Source organism: Arthrobotrys flagrans (assembly GCF_004000055.1).
Source record: "Arthrobotrys flagrans strain CBS H-5679 chromosome Unknown unitig_0, whole genome shotgun sequence".
Lineage (NCBI taxonomy): Eukaryota > Fungi > Ascomycota > Orbiliomycetes > Orbiliales > Orbiliaceae > Arthrobotrys > Arthrobotrys flagrans.
In genome coordinates, this window is record NW_027137550.1 from 6,727,413 (window position 1) to 6,745,250 (window position 17,838).

The following is a 17,838-nucleotide window of genomic DNA, read 5'->3' on the forward strand; positions in this document are numbered from 1 at the left end:
TGTTTGCAGACAAATTATTAGATGGTTTGGGTTATGCTTTCCGTTTTTTGCAAACGGGAATTTGTAACTTTTGTTCAAAAGATGCAACAGACTCGTTCCATTTCATTGCCATTACCGGCGAATTGCCTATTTACCGCCGAAGAAGAAGAAGAAGAAGAAGAAACGCCAGCTTGGATGCTCTTTAACATGAAGGAGTGCGTTCGCAAGAACCGATCCGAAACGCTGCATAGAAGTACAAATAAAACATTCCCTAAAAACGCCGATCGCGATGACATGGAAACAGCAGAAGAGAAAACAAAAACAAGCAGATATTGATTCGAAATCCGAAAGCGTTCAAACGCCCGGCCCCGGAAGAATACATGTTTCGAAGGAGGGGTGGGAAAACCGAAGAGTGCGATCCTTCCGGGAAGCGGGTCGAGGAGTACGGATCTTATAAAACGGTGATCCCGGCCACGATGATGGCGACGATCAGAGCAAAGCAAAAGGTGCCTCCGAACCAGGCCGCAAGGACCTTCTCCGACCGTCCAACGCCCCAGATCTCGCCACCGGTCATTTCGGCCACAAGGTTATCCAGCAGACCGGCTGCCATGATGAGCCACAGAGGGGGCATGGCGATGCACACGCACAATAGCGATCGCCCTATGCGCTTTTGTCGCTTATACCGTTCCGGCCAACGGCCTTCGTTTATTTCCTTGCCCGCATAAGAGTCTTCGGGCCGCCCGAGGGTCGGAATGCCATATTTAGAAAAGGGATGCTCGAGGCCGTGGGTTTGAATCCGCGGTGGTATGAGGGCTGCGGGCCAATGCGACTCTTCGAGATGGTTCAGGTCGTGAAAACGGTGGCCGCGTTCCCTTTCAAATCTCCGATGAGCTGTTTCTTTACCAAAAAGTTGACCACCATTTTTCATCTTATCTCTAACAGGTGGGCTCGATTTCATAGATAGCGGGTTCCCGAAGGGACGCAGGGTGCGTCTTCGGGCGTCGTAAGCTCGCGGGGGTACTTTGATTTCCCGTTCGATGCCGTCGAATTTGCCAGTGTCCCCAAGAAGCATTTCGGCACTGTCGCTGCTGGAACGGGCTGCCGGATTCCCATCCGATCTCCCGGGTAACGAGAAGTTTCGCGGCGTGTGGTTTAGAAACTTCGGAGTGGCCAAGGGGGCTGTCAATCTGGATCGGTCAGGGAATTTCCCCGGTGGCTCGAAGCTATATACCGGCACGTATATGGGTTCTTCCGTTTCACTCGCCTTCCGCATCCGATAGGTACTTTTGAGAGATCGGTTAGTTAATTCGACAACGTCGATGACGTGTAGTGGGGGGGGGCGGTACGTACTGTTCGAAACGGTTGTCGGCGGGGTGTATTCTCAGCCTCGAATCTCCCGGGTTACCCAGGGTACCGTTCATACGAAGGTCGCATCGATCGCGAGGAACGGGTCCCACCCGGCGTGGGCCTTGCCGCTCTTCAAATTCCGGCAGGACATTGTTTATTCTGTACGAACGGCCCGTGCCGTTTGTTGTTCGCAGGTCCTCGCTTTCCTCGGATACCACAAAGGCGGCACCCCCGCTGATGTAGCTAAGCCGTGAAAGCCTACCCAGGCTGCGAGAGTCGTGCTGAAGTCCTTCGAGCGATGCTACACTCCGGTCGAAATGGGAGGTACGAGCTGGTTTCGAGAGGGGATCGGTCTCTTCATCGGAGGCGAGCAAACTAGAACCGGAACACCCGGAGCAATCCGTGTCGATGGCACTCGATTTCCGACTGTTTCGGTCCGAGGTTGGAAGGGCGAGGGGACGGGATGGTAGGTAGTTTTCTCCAAGGGCGTCCGATGATGCTTGGGTATGGTCGGAAGGCTGGCGACCTACGGGCGAAGGGTTATGGGAATTATTTGGCAAGGAGTCGGAAGGGCTAAGCGGTGGAGAAGCTGCAGAAAGCCTCGCAGCGATTCCTCGGTTTTCTAAAATGGAAGGCGGACGAGGCAGCGGACCGGTCGGAGGGGGGTTGCACGGATGGCGGAGATGCTCGGGCAAGGAAAAGGCGGGGAGACGGAGCAGGGGTGGAGATCCGGATGCAGCATCTGCAGGCACCGCATTTTCCATGTTACAGACGATGAAGAAGTGCAACAGCGGTGATGATGTAGTTGGCGCACGAGGGAGATGATCCAGTCGGAGGGAAGAAGAAGAAGAAGAAGGGGAGGAGGAGGAGGAGGAGGAGGAGGAGGTGGCGAGATGGAGCAGAGTGGGCTGACTGCTTACGAATGGTGGAGATGAGGATGCCGCTTCCCAACGGCGCGGGATGACATCACGGCGCAGGATTTTAGGGACCAAGTTAGCCAGGGGCACGGCAACAACACAAATCATCCTCCGTTGGAAGTCCGGAATCACATGCTTGATGCGGACGGCGATACTTTGGAAGTACACCTGCTCGAGTGAGTAAGTAGCGTGTGAAGATAAGATGCGAACTTTGAAATTCACATGTTCGATTTCTAGCCTCGAAAGCTAAGGCATATGCCAGCCTTCATTACCCGGGTCGGCTTGTATATAAAATACTCCGATCCTTTGACGGTCTCTCCGCCGAACTCTACCTGCTATATCTCACTCACCTCGCTCCCCTGATAAGTACTCGCGCACTCTGCCTGGCTATTTAAATTTGCCGTCGAATTCCATACATCGTAAACCATCGCAATGGCTCTCAAGAACGACGCTTTCCCAGCCTCTGCTGCCTTCGATTTCATCGCCGCCGCCCTCCAGGACGAGACCGAGAAGAAGGACGCCATCAAGAAGGTACGTCCCCACGCGCGTACCTACGAATGCTGCTAGGGTGTCATCTCATCTCTTATCTTTTTATAGGGTGGTGCCGTCTTCTGTTTCACTTTGAAGAACGCTGCGGGTCAGACCGACTCTTGGTTCATCGATCTCAAGCAGACCGGAGCCGTCGGCAAGGGCGAGGCCCCGGCCGGTGGGAAAGCAGACAGTTCGTAGTCCCTACCTTCTGAATATCGAAAATCCACAAATTAACATGTGATCGCGGACAGTTACCCTCTCGCTGAGCGAGGAAAACTTTGGCAAGCTGGTTGAGGGCAAGGCTAATGCGCAGAAGCTGTTCATGAGCGGAGGGCTAAAGGTTAAGGGTGACATGATGAAGGCCACGAGGGCAGAGGTGGTCTTGAAGAAGGCCCAAGCGAAGAAGGCCAAGTTGTAGGTCGGACTCGACCGGCGGTAGCATGGCTGTAATTTTATATAATTTTCCTTCCACATGTTATTACGTACCATTCCAACCTAATTACTTGTATATCGCAAACCGAATCGAATAAAAGATCCAAGTACCGAGTACGTGCGTGCTGAATCGGATGCCTGCGGGTGCATCAGCTCGGCAAAAACCTGACTTGTGTTGTCTTTGAATGTTATGATTTTTATTTTCTGGAAATTTTTTGACAAACAGAATACACGCGCGCGCACTTTTTGCTCCTCCCCCCATCATCATCACCATCACCATCACCGTCATCGCCATATTCTTCCCCTTCGTACTCGCCTCGGTTCGCGCCCTTTCATTCGACATACACTCTCCTGGTCATCACGATTCGGGGGGCTCTCTCGATATAAACAACTCCCCCTACCCCCCCTGATATATCCATATCGCTTCCAATCTCCTCCTATATCATCATCACCAACTTATCCTCCACCCCTTTTCGCAAGTTCGCAGGCATTGCTCTCCCTTCCTTCCATCTATCGCTACCGCGTATCAAACTGCGCGTGGTTGGCCACCGTCGGTCGCCATAACATCCCGACTCGCAATGGCCAAGCGCGGTGCGACGGAGCAGATCACGAAGGATACCTGGGAAAGAGACGAGGACGATGGAGGTAGGGACCGTTCGGAGGAACCCGCCGAGGTTGCCAGCCAGGCCGTTTTGGCGAAAAGAAAGTGTGTCCGCCGTCTTCCTCCGCATGTGTGCTTCCATCTTGACTTCCCAGCTAACCTATCGCTCCCCTAGAATATTGAAACCCAGGTCCCGAGTAGGTGGTGCACCTGCAGGATCGCCCGGTCCCGGTCCCGCCTCCTCCGGTTTGTTCAATTTCGGCCAACCGGCATCCAGCTCTGCCACGGGCACGTCGCTGTTCGGCCAGCTGGCTCAGACCACCCCTTCCAAAAGCCTCTTCGGTCAATCCGCCCCGTTGTCTTCGACACCCGCCGGCAACCCCTTCGGCACCTCGACCCAATCGCAGAAGCCGCTCTTCCCCAATCTCTTCGGAACGCCGGCACCTTCTTCGGAAGCCATCGCGGTCAAGCCCGCGCTCGCTGGATCCGACCTTTTCGGCGCATCTGCCTCCCAACCGGCAGCCACCGATCCCAAACCGTCTACGTTTACATTTGGCGCACCGTCTTCCCAAGCCGCAAAACCCGGCCCGAGCGTATTCGCCCCGGCCCAAGGGCCGAACGGCACCGTTGCAGAATCTCAAAAGGGTTTCTTTGGATTTCCCGCACACAAACCCCAAGAGCCAGCCGACGCCGCTCCGTCCTCCGGTACGACCACCCCCGCTGTGACGCCGGCGAAGCCGTCCCTGTTCGGCCGCTTCGGTGATAGCACCGGATTGCCGCCTTCAGACGGGACGGAATCGCTCTTCGGTACACCTCCGAACGCCCAAACCTCGATCTTTAAACCGAAGGAAAAGGATGAAAATGAGAAGAAATCAACGCTCGGCGCGGGGAACGGGCTCTTTGCGCTGAACGGTGCGCAAACGAACTCCGATTCTCTATTTTCGGTCCCCAAGGCAGCGAATACACAATTCGCGCCGGCGCCGGCACCGGCATCGAATCCATTCAAACCGTCGGCGACGACGACGACGGGCCCTTCCGAAACGAAGGACGCCTCGGGAAACGTAACGACGAACGAGCGGTCCGAACACGACCCCGAATCCCTGGTACCCCCTCCCGGCGTCGGTGTCACGAAACAGGACATGCCGACGTTCAATTGGTTGTACCAAGTAAAAAGTCTCAATCTTCAATTTCAAGACCGGATCCGAGAGGCGTTATCCAAGGACCCATTCGCCAACCTCACGAGTTTCATCGATTATTACCAAGACAGGTTATCCCACATCGATTCCGTAAAGCTATCTCAGGAACACCAGCTTGACGGGAAAGCAGATAACCAGATGGAGGACGTTCACGAAACGACAGGTAAGAAGTTAATGTCACCCGAAATGTGCTCCGTTCGATATTTTACTAAGCAGCTCTAGATAAACATGACTCGGTCACTCCGTCGAAAGCTTCCAAGTTGTTCGAATCGGCGCTTGCTCCGCCGGCAGGCAAATTTCAAAACGACACGAACCCTGGCGGTGATGCCCGTCCCTTCCCAGGTCCGGCGTTCCAACCGAAACCGTCGACGGGACTGTTCAATCAACCTCCCCCCGCTACGGGCGCTCCGAGTCCTTCCGCCGAATCGATCTTCTCGGGAGCGACCACGAAGCCATCGGGCCTTTTCGGCGCTGTTCCCAGCGCCAGCAATGATACCAAACCTACCTCTCTCTTTCAATTCGGATCTCAAACCAAAGCCCCGGTCAATATGTTCGACTCCGCCCCTTCGAAAGAATCCGACAACGTCGCTCCGAAGCCTTTCGCACCCAATTCCTTGTGGAACAGCAAGCCGAGCTCCGCCGTTGCATCCAATGCGTCATCGCCGGGTAGTATCTTGGCGGGTGGTACGGCAGGAATGAAAGACTCCGACGCCGGGGGTTGGTCCAATCCCTTCACCCAAGAAAACCCCCTGTTTCTTCCCGGGGGGAAGACGATGACGACGATGACGGTGACGACGGCGAAGGAGAAGAGGACGACGTTCGCGAGAGCAACGGATCCGAAGGCAACGCCCCGGAGCCATCGGCCGCCACAAAACCCGAGCCCACCTCCATCTTTGGAGCCCAACCGTCGAGCTCCAATTCCTTGTTCGGACGCGTGACTTCCACCCCAACTTTCAACTTTGGGCAGACCGCGGCCCCCAAAACGGGAGCCGTCGGCCTGTTCGGAAGCACGACCGGCACGGGTGACAAACAAACCTGGACTCCGGACAAAGGTATAAAGTTCGGGGACCGAACGGATGGCAAAGGCGGTGCCGCCCCCGGCTCCGTCCCGGCTCCGAGTTTGTTCGGGTTGCAAAACCAAGCTCCCGCCCCGGGGGGCCTGTTCGGCGGTACCACCGGTAGCAGCATTCCTACCTTTAACTTCGCCCAACCCACCAACGGTAAGAGCATATTCTCGAATCCTCCGTCGAAACCCGCCGTACCCTCGGTGCTATTCGGCGGACCCACAGGTGGAGGATTGGCTCCACCGGCCACCACGACATTCGGAGGGCCGTCCCCCGCCCCCTCGGACATCAACACGCCAGGGGAGACATCGAACAAAGAAGGAGGCGAAGATGAGAACGATCCTTCCGACGAGGCTGGGCAGCAGGGGGGTAACACGAAGGATCTATCGGGCAAGGGACCCGGCGAAGAAGATGAAGACGAAGTGTTCGAGACCCGGTCGTCCATCTACAACCTCAACAGTGGAGCGTACGTCAAGATTGGCATCGGGAGATTGCGGGTTTTGAAGAATAGAATCAACGGGAGGGCGAGAATCGTGGTCAAGGTCGAGACCGGAAAGGTTCTCATGAACGTTGGGCTCCGGAAGGAGCTCGACTACACGAAAGTGAGCGAATCCGAGGCGAAAGGGAAAGTAGTCAAGGTCATCGAGTTCCTTCCTGAGGGTAAATCGCGGGTCTGGGTCATGAAAGTCGGGACTGTCGAACTCGCACAAAAACTCCGGAAAACCCTGGAAGAGAAGAAATGAAGATAACGACCCGCCGCCCGGTTCGGAACACGGCTCGATCGAATTCGGCAGTGATGTTCTCGAGCCCATTTCACCATTCGCTCTCGAGATGACCGATTACGCTCTAATCGCGTGATAACTACAGCACAGAAACGCGTTTTTAAATTGGCTTGCCTTGTATTATTTCGTCAGTTCTTTTTTTTTTGTTCTGTTTCCTTTTTGTTTTTTCCATGAACGTATAATGTTGGATGGCGTAACGTTTTTATTCCCTCTCCTCCTCTTGCTTCCCTCTATCGCTTACCACAAGAAAATCATAACGTTAATACCTTTTCTCCGCTCCTTTGTGTGCGAATTTCTAATTTCAGGCATGCACTTGGTTGTTCATTTTTGGCCCCCTCGGATTTAGATATTATACGCAAGCGTGAGCTCTCCCACAAACCCCAACTATTGTGATTTAATACGCGGCACTAGCAATAGCTTTAGTTGGAAGGAGCCTAAGTCAGAAGTACTCGACTTTTAGAATTTTAGCACTTGAACTAGCACACTGGTAAACAACAAAACACTTTCGCCAAGTATCTATCCTCAAAACGGACGCCTGCATGCCGATGTAACCCTGGACTGCGAGTATGGCAAATGTTTCCCGACCGAGTTAACAACCAAGCTCGCCCACTTTTGAAATATCATTCGATTCCTGAATCAAACGTACCAATAGGGCTGACTTGGGCCTCGCTTTCGACTAGCAGCTTCGATACCCTGTGTTTTTTCCCTCCAGACCGGGGGGCCGATGTAAATATAGAAACAAAAGACGAAATTCTGGAGCAAATGCAACATTCAAGAAAGACATCCCGGAAAATCCATGATGGCCTCCACTTCACGGCATGATATGATGCTCGAGATCGGACCAATCCTGATCCATCCGACTGAACCGACGTTGCAATGGCTCTCCGCCCAGTCGACGGGAACGAAAAAAACAAGCTGCGATTTTGCAAACCCCGTCCTGATTCATCGATGGCGCAGGCGAGGTAGCATGGCATGGTTCTCGGTGTGCATTGCGCAATGCCAACTGCTGAGGCATCATCACGAACGAAAAAGTATCCGAGGTTTGGAGCTCACGCAAACGTATAAATGACGGGTGCCCTCGAAGGTTTGATCTCGATCATCCGCCCACCGCAGCAATCGTTCGTTTGACATCTGGTATCTCACGCCGGGTATCCATCGTTTGTTACCTTCGAGTCGCTCGCTATCACGACTTTCGTTAATATCACTTTTCGGTACATATAATCAAAAACCGCAATCATGTTGGTGTCGACCCTGAAGTGGTCCGCCCTCGCGGTGACGCTGCTGGCCAACCTCCAGATGACCGTGGCCGCGCCTGCGTATTACGAGCCCTCCGAAGCGGTCTCCACCGCATCCGAGTACGGTTACACGGAGCCTCCGGCGTACTACGTGCCACCGGAGCCCACCACCTCCACGACCGAGGTGGACTACGAGCCCGAGCCAACTACATCGAGCGATGAATACGAACCCACCACCTCGACGACCGAGGTGAGCTACGAGCCCGAGCCAACTACATCGAGCGATGAATACGAACCAACCACCTCGACGACCGAGGTGGACTACGGGTCCGAGCCAACTACATCGAGCGATGCATACGAACCCACCACCTCGACGACCGAGGTGGACTATGGGTCCGAACCAACTACGTCGAGCGATGTATATGAGCCTTCGACTACTTCTACTACCGAGGTGACCTACGGGCCCGAGCCGACTACATCGAGCGATGACTATTACAATCCTCCAGACACCACCAGTAGCAGCGTCCCAGTTTATGAACCTCCCACCACGTACGGGCCCGAGCCTACTACGTCGAGTGATGAGTACGTTCCTCCGTCGAGCTACTATAACCCTCCCGAGACTACCAGTACGCCCGTCTACGAACCCCCAACGTCGAGCTACTATAATCCGCCAGAGACCACACCGACTTATGAGCCACCGACTTCTTACTACGTTCCACCGGCGAATACTACCTCAAGCGACATCTACGTCCCTCCCACCTCCAGCGACATTTACGTGCCTCCCACCTCCAGCGACATCTACGTGCCTCCCACCTCTAGTAACATCTACGTCCCTCCCACCTCCAGCGACATCTACGTGCCTCCCACCAGCACAGAGACATCGCCTCCTTACACCGCCACAACTATATATGAGACCGAAACAAAGACGGAATATGTTCCTTGTACTCTCACCACAACCGTCGGCGGAACCACTTCCACTTATACAACCTCCACGATTACCACCTACACCACCACTACTACCAAATATATCACCTCCCACCACACCCAACCTCCAGCGTACACCCCACCAGCGTACACCCCACCGGTTGACACTCCACCTGCATACACACCACCGGTGAACAATCCACCCGTATATACCCCACCTGTGTACACTCCTCCGGCCTATACCCCACCATCCAACCCGCCACATACCGAAACAAAGCTTGTTCTAGTCTCTGCTTGCCCGGTTCCTACTACCACAACAGTATACTCCGAGACCGTCAAGACCGTCTATGTAACGCAACCTGCTGTGACCCATACCGTCACCGAAAATAACTGTCTACCAACCACCATCCCTGGCTACTATTAGCCGAGTCACGATGTAAACGATGACATGAAGCATATTGTTCCCGTTCTTTTTTTTTTTTTTGTTTTCAATGGAAGATATACATTTTCACGGCATAAAGGTAAAAGGCACGTAATTTTTTTTTAAAGAGCATACTTCTTTCCCTATTTGTTTTATTTTATTTTTTACGATACGCCACGATAGCTTTAGTAATAGCTTCGCATCGCCCCGACGGCAGCCAAAAACGCCAGTTAGTCGATTTGTAATTTAATGATAAATGAATATCAACAAGAATTTATCCTTATGGTTTCCAACAGAATCATGTGTGTTGTAACCGACCATAAATAGTGTTGCCGAGACGTTAGCGTGTGGTATTTTTCTTTCATGGTCGCACAAGGTTGCCGAGACTGCGTTTGGTCAGCGGGATCATCCCTGTTCGCTGTCCACGAGGTCCGCGGCAACGCGAGCCAACGAACGTTCCGGCTCTCTCGCACACGATATCTTCGCTCAAAACACCTTCGAGGTCACCTCAAGCAAGTCGATTGTATTACTCGTACAGTAATTATATACAAAAGTGGGAAACGCCACCGAATTCATCTAACAAACCGGAGCCCCCGGCTCCTTATTCTATAATACTAAGAACCAATAAGATTAAAATCAAGGCGTTCCAGGGACGAGGTGGGCAAGCAGGTAATTTAAAGTTGAATTCGCGAACCGAATAAACACCACCAGACCTCAGGGTGCTTTTTGCTTTAGCACTCCAACACAACCCGAACCTCTCCTCAAAAATAAAATAATAGATAATAAAAATGCACCAGTTGTAGGATAATGCCCCGTGATAATAAAAAAAGGAAAAAAAAACCCGAAACAAAGGCAATTTTGGGTCCGAAAAGCGCAAGGAAGAAAGAAACGTGGCACCACTCAAGTTTATGATGTAGCCATGTTTATTTTGGTATCATTAGTGTGTATGCAAGGGGGAAAACATAAAAATAAAAACAAAGACTGGACGCCTCCGGAATATCGAAAAATAAAACTTTTAAGCAAACGGCGCGACGGTAAACCGATCAGAACTGATAACAAATGGGCCCGAGCTAAATAGAAAGTCTTACGGCAGCGGCGATGCAGATTCTGATGTGCCGGGGGGTCGGGTCAGGAGTGTCGCCTCTATCGAGGGCGTCTGAACTGGTGACGTGGACAAGGGCGACTCGACTTCCGAGGATGGGGTGTTTTCCTCCGGTATTGTCGAACAGTATCGTTTCAAGACGGTTCGTAGTTGACTTTTCTTAACCGGTTTGCTGATGAAATAATCCATGCCAGAGTCGTAACATTCCTTGATGTTGTTTTCCGTGCTGTAAGCACTCAAGGCTACTATGGGCGCCCGATATCCCAGCGACCTAATGGCACTCGTGGCTTGGATGCCATCTAGGGTGGGCATCTGAACGTCCATGAGGATGATGTGAAAATGTTTTCCTTCCGCCAGTGCTTCTTTCACACGATTCACCGCTTCTTGGCCGTCTTTGGCGATAACGATGTCGTACACCGATTCTAAACGCAGCATTCGCGATACAACCTCCTGGTTTACAGGATTGTCTTCCGCCACGAGAACTCTTATTCTCTCCATTTGAGTAAGAGGGTTTGCCGGAAGGTCAAGAAGTTTTCCGGCATTTTTCGTTATCGGTATTGTCTTGTGTTCCGTGTTGGCAGCGGTACACGGGTCCCCTCCACGACCTATCTCTGGGATAGAGATATTGTCTCGGGACTTTTTGGCCAAGTTCCAGCCTACCGGGGTCGGTAAGACGCGTCCGAGGTCCTTTTCCAGAACAAGAGCGTTTGTTCCACCGAGAACGGCCGCAACGGTGTTTTCTTGATGACCACCATCAAGGCTTGAAGCGACGCTGTCTCTGGCCGAAGCACCCTCCCTGGCAAGCTTTAGAGGGATAGTGAGGCAGAATCGGCTACCATTACTATCCGATTGCTTCAGAACGACGGTCCCCTTTAGTAACGCAGCTAACTGGCGGCAGATACTCAACCCTAATCCCGTCCCTCCATGTTTCCGACTGAGGCTTCTATCTCCCTGAGTGAACGGCTCAAATACCTTCTCGTGGAGGTCAGCTGGTATTCCCGGCCCTGTATCCTCAACCCAGAATTCGCCGATATAAGCGCTGTCGACTCCGGGAATAATAGCCTCTTTTTCGGTAAATATTTCCTCACGCGATGCGTTTCCGTCATACGGCCCTCCCGTAGCAGTTCTCGTAAGGACGTTGGATATCTTCTCCGCAAGACCATCACTCTTTCCAGCCTGTGGCCCGTTTAATGACGCATTTCGGGATGGTGGTTTCTGGGGTGTTGAGCCACCCCTCAAACTTCCCCGAGTAAAGGCCATTTTTGAGTTTCTCGAGCCTTCGGAATTTGCGCGACCCAAGCCGTCATCTTTCCCGTGATTTTCTTTTACTACAACCTTAACATTAACAGAGCCGACCTCCGTGAATTTGAGGCTGTTCCCTATGAGATTGATCAGAATCTGCATCAATCGATTGCTGTCACCGAAGAACACGGCTGATTCTAAGAAATGGATCGGCGTGACTGCGACCGTAAGGTCGATGTGCTTTTCAGTTGCTTGTTTTTTGAATATGGCATTGAGTTGACTCGTAACATCGCTGAGTCGAAAATTTCGTTCTTCGAGAATCACTTGATTACCGTATTGGTTCTTGCTGAATGTCAAGAGATCCGTCAACAGAGCCAAAAGTAGTTCGCCTGACTTTTCTATAATTCGGAGGCTGTGCTGAACTTGATTTGGATCCTTTTCGCCCATCAGCACCGAACACATCCCAAGAATCCCATTCAGAGGTGTCCTTAGTTCGTGGCTTATGTTCGCGATGAAAATGGTCTTGGATTCGTTGGCTTCTTCAGCAACCTTCCTCTGGGCTTCAATTTCGCGAGTTCTCTGAAATACCCGATCTTCCAACTCGTCATAATGCCTAGTCAACTCCTCGGTCATCAAGTTATACGTGTGAGTTAGATCCGTAAGTTCGTCGTGTATGAAATAAGAGCGTTCCGGAATTTTGAGCGGAATCCTGAACCCTCTTTGGCTTGAATTACGGCGTCCGTCTTCAGGGTCACCGTCGCGGCCTTCTCGCACGTCATCGTAGGAGGGCGGTTGAGTAGTTCGTTCCGTAGCAGTTCGAAGTCGTGTGATGGGAGAGACAGCCCACTGCGCAAGGGGATATATGAAGAGAAGGATTCCCCCAACCACGCCGAAAACCGTCGCAATCAAAAGCTGCTGTATTTTTGAAATCGGGGCGTAGATTTCAGAATTTTTCATTTCAACTATCAGTGCCCAGTCGGCAAACTTGTTTACAGAGCCGATGATACCATATCCAACGCTCACGCGCTGACCCTGGGTATTTCGAGTGTCGAGTTCGGCAACAGCTACATCGCTGCCATTGGTATTGAAATATGCCTTCTTGGCAGCCTGGAAGTTTCCCATTTTATCAACGGTTCTGTAGAGCTCAGGGGTCCGCACAGGGGGAAGCAGGTAGCGGAACTCTGTATCATCCGTGAGCTCTCGATCCCGCGGTTCATATATGTTAGTGATAGTGTTGGGGCCGATCTAGATAATACCTAACCGTTAGCACATATACTCCACAAAATAGAGGTCTCCAAAGGGATAGGAAAGAGGTAATGTGTTACAAGTAAAGTCTGCCCGGTGTTCCCCATGCCTTGGGTTGTATTTACAATATCAACCAGGAGTTGGGCATCAAGCAAGATTGTCCAAAAGCCTATCAAGTTACGAGTTGAATTGTGGACCGGAACGGTGAAGGATATCATATAATACGAGCTGTTGACCTGAACAGGTCCTAACAGAAGGCTTTGGTGGCTCTCGATGAATTCCTGGTTGAAAAGCATTAATTTTTCGGCGGACGTATTTGATATTACCGAGGCTCGGGGATATCTACGATTAATGGCCATTAGATAAGTAGTTGCACGGACGAAGCGCAGGGCTTCAGAACGGATGCAACCCCGAATGCTTACTTACAATTCGTCGGGAAATCCTTCGTGGCCATCCCAGTTGGCAGATTGCGTTTCTCCGGATTCATCCGTAAACACACCGAGTGCATCCTTTTTGTTTTTGGCATCGTTAAAACCGCGATCGCCAGGGGGGTTGGCTGTGATATTGAGTAGACTATGCGCAAGGAGTTAGCAAAATATGATTGTTAAATGGAAATACGCGGCTTTATCCTACGCTTGAGTGAGATTGGCATTATAGAGGGTTGCGGCCACATCTACAACGAAAACAAAACTTAGCAAAGAGCCCATGCAGCCTTCCAGGGACGAAGGTAGTATCTCATACAGAACCGCTGAGCGGACAAAGCTGAGGCAGTACTGTTTTTTGACGGGTTTGGGTTAGCAAATTCTGCGCAATAAAGGCAAGGCTAGGCGGGATGGTGGATCTTACTCAGAAGCAGCGTACCCCCAGTAGGTTTGTGTCATGGTTCCGTTAAGCCACCGGCTTAGAAGGGATATCGGAGCACTTCGAGTAGCGATGGACGACGCAAGGCCCTCTAACGTTTCAATCGCCTGCACCATCTGGGCACGTTTAAGGTCGGCAGTCATACTAAGCCTGCAAGTGATAAATTAGTTAGAACAAGTAACAAGAAAGATGTACGTGGGGTCCAAAGCAGATATAGGAGACCCACCTAGTAGTTGCAGAGTCTTTTATAAAACCAAGGTTGTTACGCCATGAGATACCCGCTAGGGCCCCAACGGCAGTCAACGTGAAAACTAGAGAGGACGATCAGTTAAACCGTTGAAGCAGGGACAATTGATCCAGGTTCGGACTTACTCGCAACCAAAAACTGACAGATATTAAGAAGCGCCCTACGTTAGCCCTTCGATATTCCAAGTAAGACCCGACGGAAGAAGAACGATAAACGGACCGACATACACTCAATTGGTTTCGAATCTTAACTCTCAGGTGTAAGGGCTTCCCAAAACGGTTGATATACCATCTCGATATGGGATTTCTCGACGCAGGTGGAAGTTTGGTCTCGTGAGCAGAGACGGCGGATGGTCCATGCTGGTGTGCCTTCTCTTCAGCTGAAGAGTCCAGCGACGACGAAACCCCGTCCACTATTCGAGACCGACTTTCGGACATGATCACGCCTAGACAGTTACGGTCCGCCTTATCACATATTACTAACGGAAGGGACGTCGAAGCCGACCGAGGCGGAAGCGTGCTCCGAGAGAAAAGTTGCAAGTCAGGGAACTGGAAGCGGTCGATTTCGCGGCGCGTTGCGGTTGGAATGGCCGGGTCGATCAGGCTCGGGCCAAGGCATCCATGCTCTCCCTCTCTCTCTTTCTCTCTTTCTCTTTCTCCCTTCCCTTTAATTCTTAAGATCTATCTCCAGCTCGAATCGCCTCCAACGATGTTGCTATTTGGGTAGGCTATCGATCAGTGTCGGAATTCTAGGCAAGTCGGCAAGATGTTGGGGGAAGGTCTCTGTTTCTCAATTTTTCTTCGAGTCAAATACGGGGGTTGAACTCCAGGAAATAAGCGGAAGCAGCCCTTTTCCCTTCCACTTTGCTGGTTTCTTTTCTTTTCTTTTGATTTGGCTCTTCGTTTGACTAGTGCAAGCCCTCTCCGGCCTTCACCATTCCGGGATCAAAGAGGCTTCTATCCCCAGACAATATTTACGCCCCTTGTGTACGTATTGTATGTATCACAAAATATAAATGCACCCGCTGTCTGACATTGCTGATATTTCGAAAAGAAAGGGGAAATACGCAAAAGACAAAAAAAAAAAGGATTACCGAGGCTTCGTCAGCACAGAGCAACACTGAATAAAAAGAGCAATCCGGTTGGCCGTTGAGAAACGGTGGTGGCTAAACTCCACATGCCACCAACGGTTTCCCATGAAAGCGTGCTACTTTTAGGTAGATACGTAGAGTACGGCAGATCTATACCACGTTTCAGTTGCACTTGCAACGTTGTTGTCTTGCAGTTGAAATTGAAATGCTGAGCTTCGTGCTCTTTCTTGCGCTCTCTCTCTCATGGCCATGCACCAAAACCGGAGAGCTGGGACCGAGCCTGGTGATCCCTTTTCCTTTGTGACCAAGGAGGGCCGGGAAAAAAAAGTAAAACTGTTGGAACCCACAACAAGCAAGGATCAGGATTGCCGATTGGATTCGTCTGGCCATCTGCAGGCATGCCAGGAGCATCTGGACTGCATTTGGCTAGGCTATGGCCGCACTCAAGTCCTTGGCGTACTATCTCCGTGGAATTTTATACATCTCTGCGTACAGGGTACCGCTTGGGTACGAAGTTGTGCCTACTTAAGTCGTTCGGACACCGAGAAATCTGTAAACGCCATATGCTACTCTAGAGCGGTGAAATTTTGAAGCTGACTAGTGTCGTAGTAAAAAAACGACTTGACCAAAATTAATACTGATCCAGTGCGCCACTAAGCCAAGTACTTCTTAGGTATTACCTACTTAACAATCTCCATTATATCGATATTCTAGAATTCTAAGATACACCCTATCTTATAGTTTCGATCGCCCCTCCTCTTCTGGGACTGAAACGACGACTTTACCCCACTAGTATTCCATAAGTTTGGTCAGCCTTTGTTTCCAGTGACACTATAAGATCTAAGAACGAACATCACAAATTTGAATACTCACAGTTTCTCTTTGTCCCAAGGCTTTCAGGGCTACCCCCACATTCTCGAGCCCATTGAATTTCTTGTCATAAACCGTCGGCTTAAACTTCCCTTGCTCGATAAGATTGAAGATTCCTTGCCAGACCCCATCGATCTTCTCCGGCTCGAATTTGCTATACGCGCCCCAATGAATCCCGACTAGGCTAAAACACAGTCGAGTATTAGTATAACCCCAGCGTAACCTCCAGTATGACATGGGCCACTCTCATACCTGATATTCTTTAGTAGCACCCTATTGAGGGCTACTTTTTCGATGGTTCCAGCAGCAAACCCTACAACCAAGATCCTGCCATTCCAGTTGATGCACTTCATGCTTAAATCGACCAATCCGACAGGGTCGTAAACCACATCGACCCCGCGTCCACCCGTAAGTTTTAACACTTCCTGCGTCCACGATTTCTCACGATAGATAATCCCATGGTCCGCGCCAAACGATTTACAAATCTTCAGCTTATCCTCGGATCCTGCTGTTGCGATCACCTTTGCACCCAAAGCTTTGGCCACCTGGATTGCAGCCAATCCCACACCGCCAGCTCCCGCATGTACTAGAACCCACTCCCCTTCCTTCAAGTTTGCTCTTACGGTCAGCGCTGCATATGATGTAGGAACTTTCCCCCGACACCGTATTAGTTCGCTTCGTAGGTACAGGTGCATTGGGCCCAAACACTAAATACCTGTGACGTAAAGACCAGCTGCATCCTCATAGCTCCAACCATCCGGTACCTTGTGCAACCGGTTCTCCGATGCGCATATCTTGGTGGCATAAGAGCCTTGGGAGGCTCCAAACACCCGATCACCAACCTTGTACTTGGGTGCCCCTTTCGAGGGGGTCCTGAGTACATAGCCACTGAATTCGCTGCCTGATACCCAGGGTAGAGGGGGTTGATGCTTCAAGATATCATGGACGGTATTAGTTGGATTCCTTGTAAACTATCGAATGCATGCATATATGCACGTTACTCACTTGGTATTTCCCTTGGACTTGTAGAATGTCGAAAAAATTGGTTGCTGAGGCCCGGATAGCTATAAGATATTCGTCTTCTTTTGGGGATGGGTCCGGGAGCTGTACTGGAGAGAGTCGGTCTACATGATCCGGGCTCTGGAGTAATTCAATATCAGCCAGGTGCTACCGGCTAAGGATGCATGCCCATAAGCATAATGCATAATCTTCAATATACATCATACGAACCTCGAGATATTTTGAGATTTGGATTCCTCTCATTGTCATCTAGATTATAATCAGGCTTAAGATTCCGTCCAGTGCTAAGAACAAATAATCTCCTCCACCGTAGCTATAGTAAAGTTAAAGTAGGTAAGTGCTGTCGTGTCCAAAATATTGCGGTTCGATATAGGGACCGTTTGGCCGAGTTCTGTTCCCTTTTATATACTATATAGCTGACCTTCTTGGCCTTGGGGGCCTCGGTCGTGGAGGCAGCAACTTGGCCTCCGGCCTCCTCTGGTTGGGCCTGTGGTCTGGATTTTAAGCCGAACGGAAGACTCCTCGGGCATTCTACACCAGCGCCGCATCCACCAATCAAACCAGCTCGTCATGATGCTTGTTTTTTGTTTGTCACGTGGGTTGTTTGGCGTCGGCCAAGCCGATCCATACTCCACCACAACTGACCGATGTTACCTCGCAAGCAAACTACTTCGTCTCTGGTGGCTGTTCACCGCAAGAGTCCAGCATCAGCGAACCGTATATCTATGCACG

General features: G+C 51.2%; 6 protein-coding genes across 6 annotated transcripts; 3 read left to right on the forward strand and 3 right to left on the reverse strand.

The window, feature by feature from the left end:
• Positions 1-430: 430 nt before the first annotated feature.
• Positions 431-2,351, reverse strand: DFL_004986 (uncharacterized protein; the record flags this gene model as incomplete). The annotated part of the gene is made up of 2 exons (XM_067634173.1): positions 431-1,262; positions 1,330-2,351. 2 exons carry the CDS (start codon positions 2,349-2,351, stop codon positions 431-433), a joined length of 1,854 nt encoding a protein of 617 aa, XP_067492268.1.
• A 324-nt stretch (positions 2,352-2,675) lies between these two features.
• Positions 2,676-3,192, forward strand: DFL_004987 (uncharacterized protein; the record flags this gene model as incomplete). The annotated part of the gene is made up of 3 exons (XM_067634174.1): positions 2,676-2,774; positions 2,841-2,964; positions 3,026-3,192. 3 exons carry the CDS (start codon positions 2,676-2,678, stop codon positions 3,190-3,192), a joined length of 390 nt encoding a protein of 129 aa, XP_067492269.1.
• Positions 3,193-3,784: 592 nt separating this feature from the next.
• DFL_004988 (uncharacterized protein) lies at positions 3,785-6,810 on the forward strand (the record flags this gene model as incomplete). The annotated part of the gene is made up of 4 exons (XM_067634175.1): positions 3,785-3,912; positions 3,983-5,166; positions 5,226-5,720; positions 5,774-6,810. 4 exons carry the CDS (start codon positions 3,785-3,787, stop codon positions 6,808-6,810), a joined length of 2,844 nt encoding a protein of 947 aa, XP_067492270.1.
• A 1,275-nt stretch (positions 6,811-8,085) lies between these two features.
• DFL_004989 (uncharacterized protein) lies at positions 8,086-9,432 on the forward strand (the record flags this gene model as incomplete). The annotated part of the gene is made up of 1 exon (XM_067634176.1): positions 8,086-9,432. One exon carries the CDS (start codon positions 8,086-8,088, stop codon positions 9,430-9,432), a length of 1,347 nt encoding a protein of 448 aa, XP_067492271.1.
• Positions 9,433-10,513: 1,081 nt separating this feature from the next.
• Positions 10,514-14,563, reverse strand: DFL_004990 (uncharacterized protein; the record flags this gene model as incomplete). The annotated part of the gene is made up of 9 exons (XM_067634178.1): positions 10,514-13,018; positions 13,099-13,360; positions 13,445-13,591; positions 13,652-13,691; positions 13,760-13,791; positions 13,865-14,029; positions 14,106-14,190; positions 14,252-14,264; positions 14,354-14,563. The coding sequence occupies 9 exons, from the start codon at positions 14,561-14,563 to the stop codon at positions 10,514-10,516; spliced, it is 3,459 nt and encodes a 1,152-aa protein (XP_067492272.1).
• A 1,388-nt stretch (positions 14,564-15,951) lies between these two features.
• DFL_004991 (uncharacterized protein) lies at positions 15,952-17,349 on the reverse strand (the record flags this gene model as incomplete). Its single annotated transcript, XM_067634179.1, has 6 exons — positions 15,952-16,005; positions 16,090-16,270; positions 16,339-16,735; positions 16,802-17,015; positions 17,092-17,226; positions 17,317-17,349. The coding sequence occupies 6 exons, from the start codon at positions 17,347-17,349 to the stop codon at positions 15,952-15,954; spliced, it is 1,014 nt and encodes a 337-aa protein (XP_067492273.1).
• Positions 17,350-17,838: the final 489 nt, after the last annotated feature.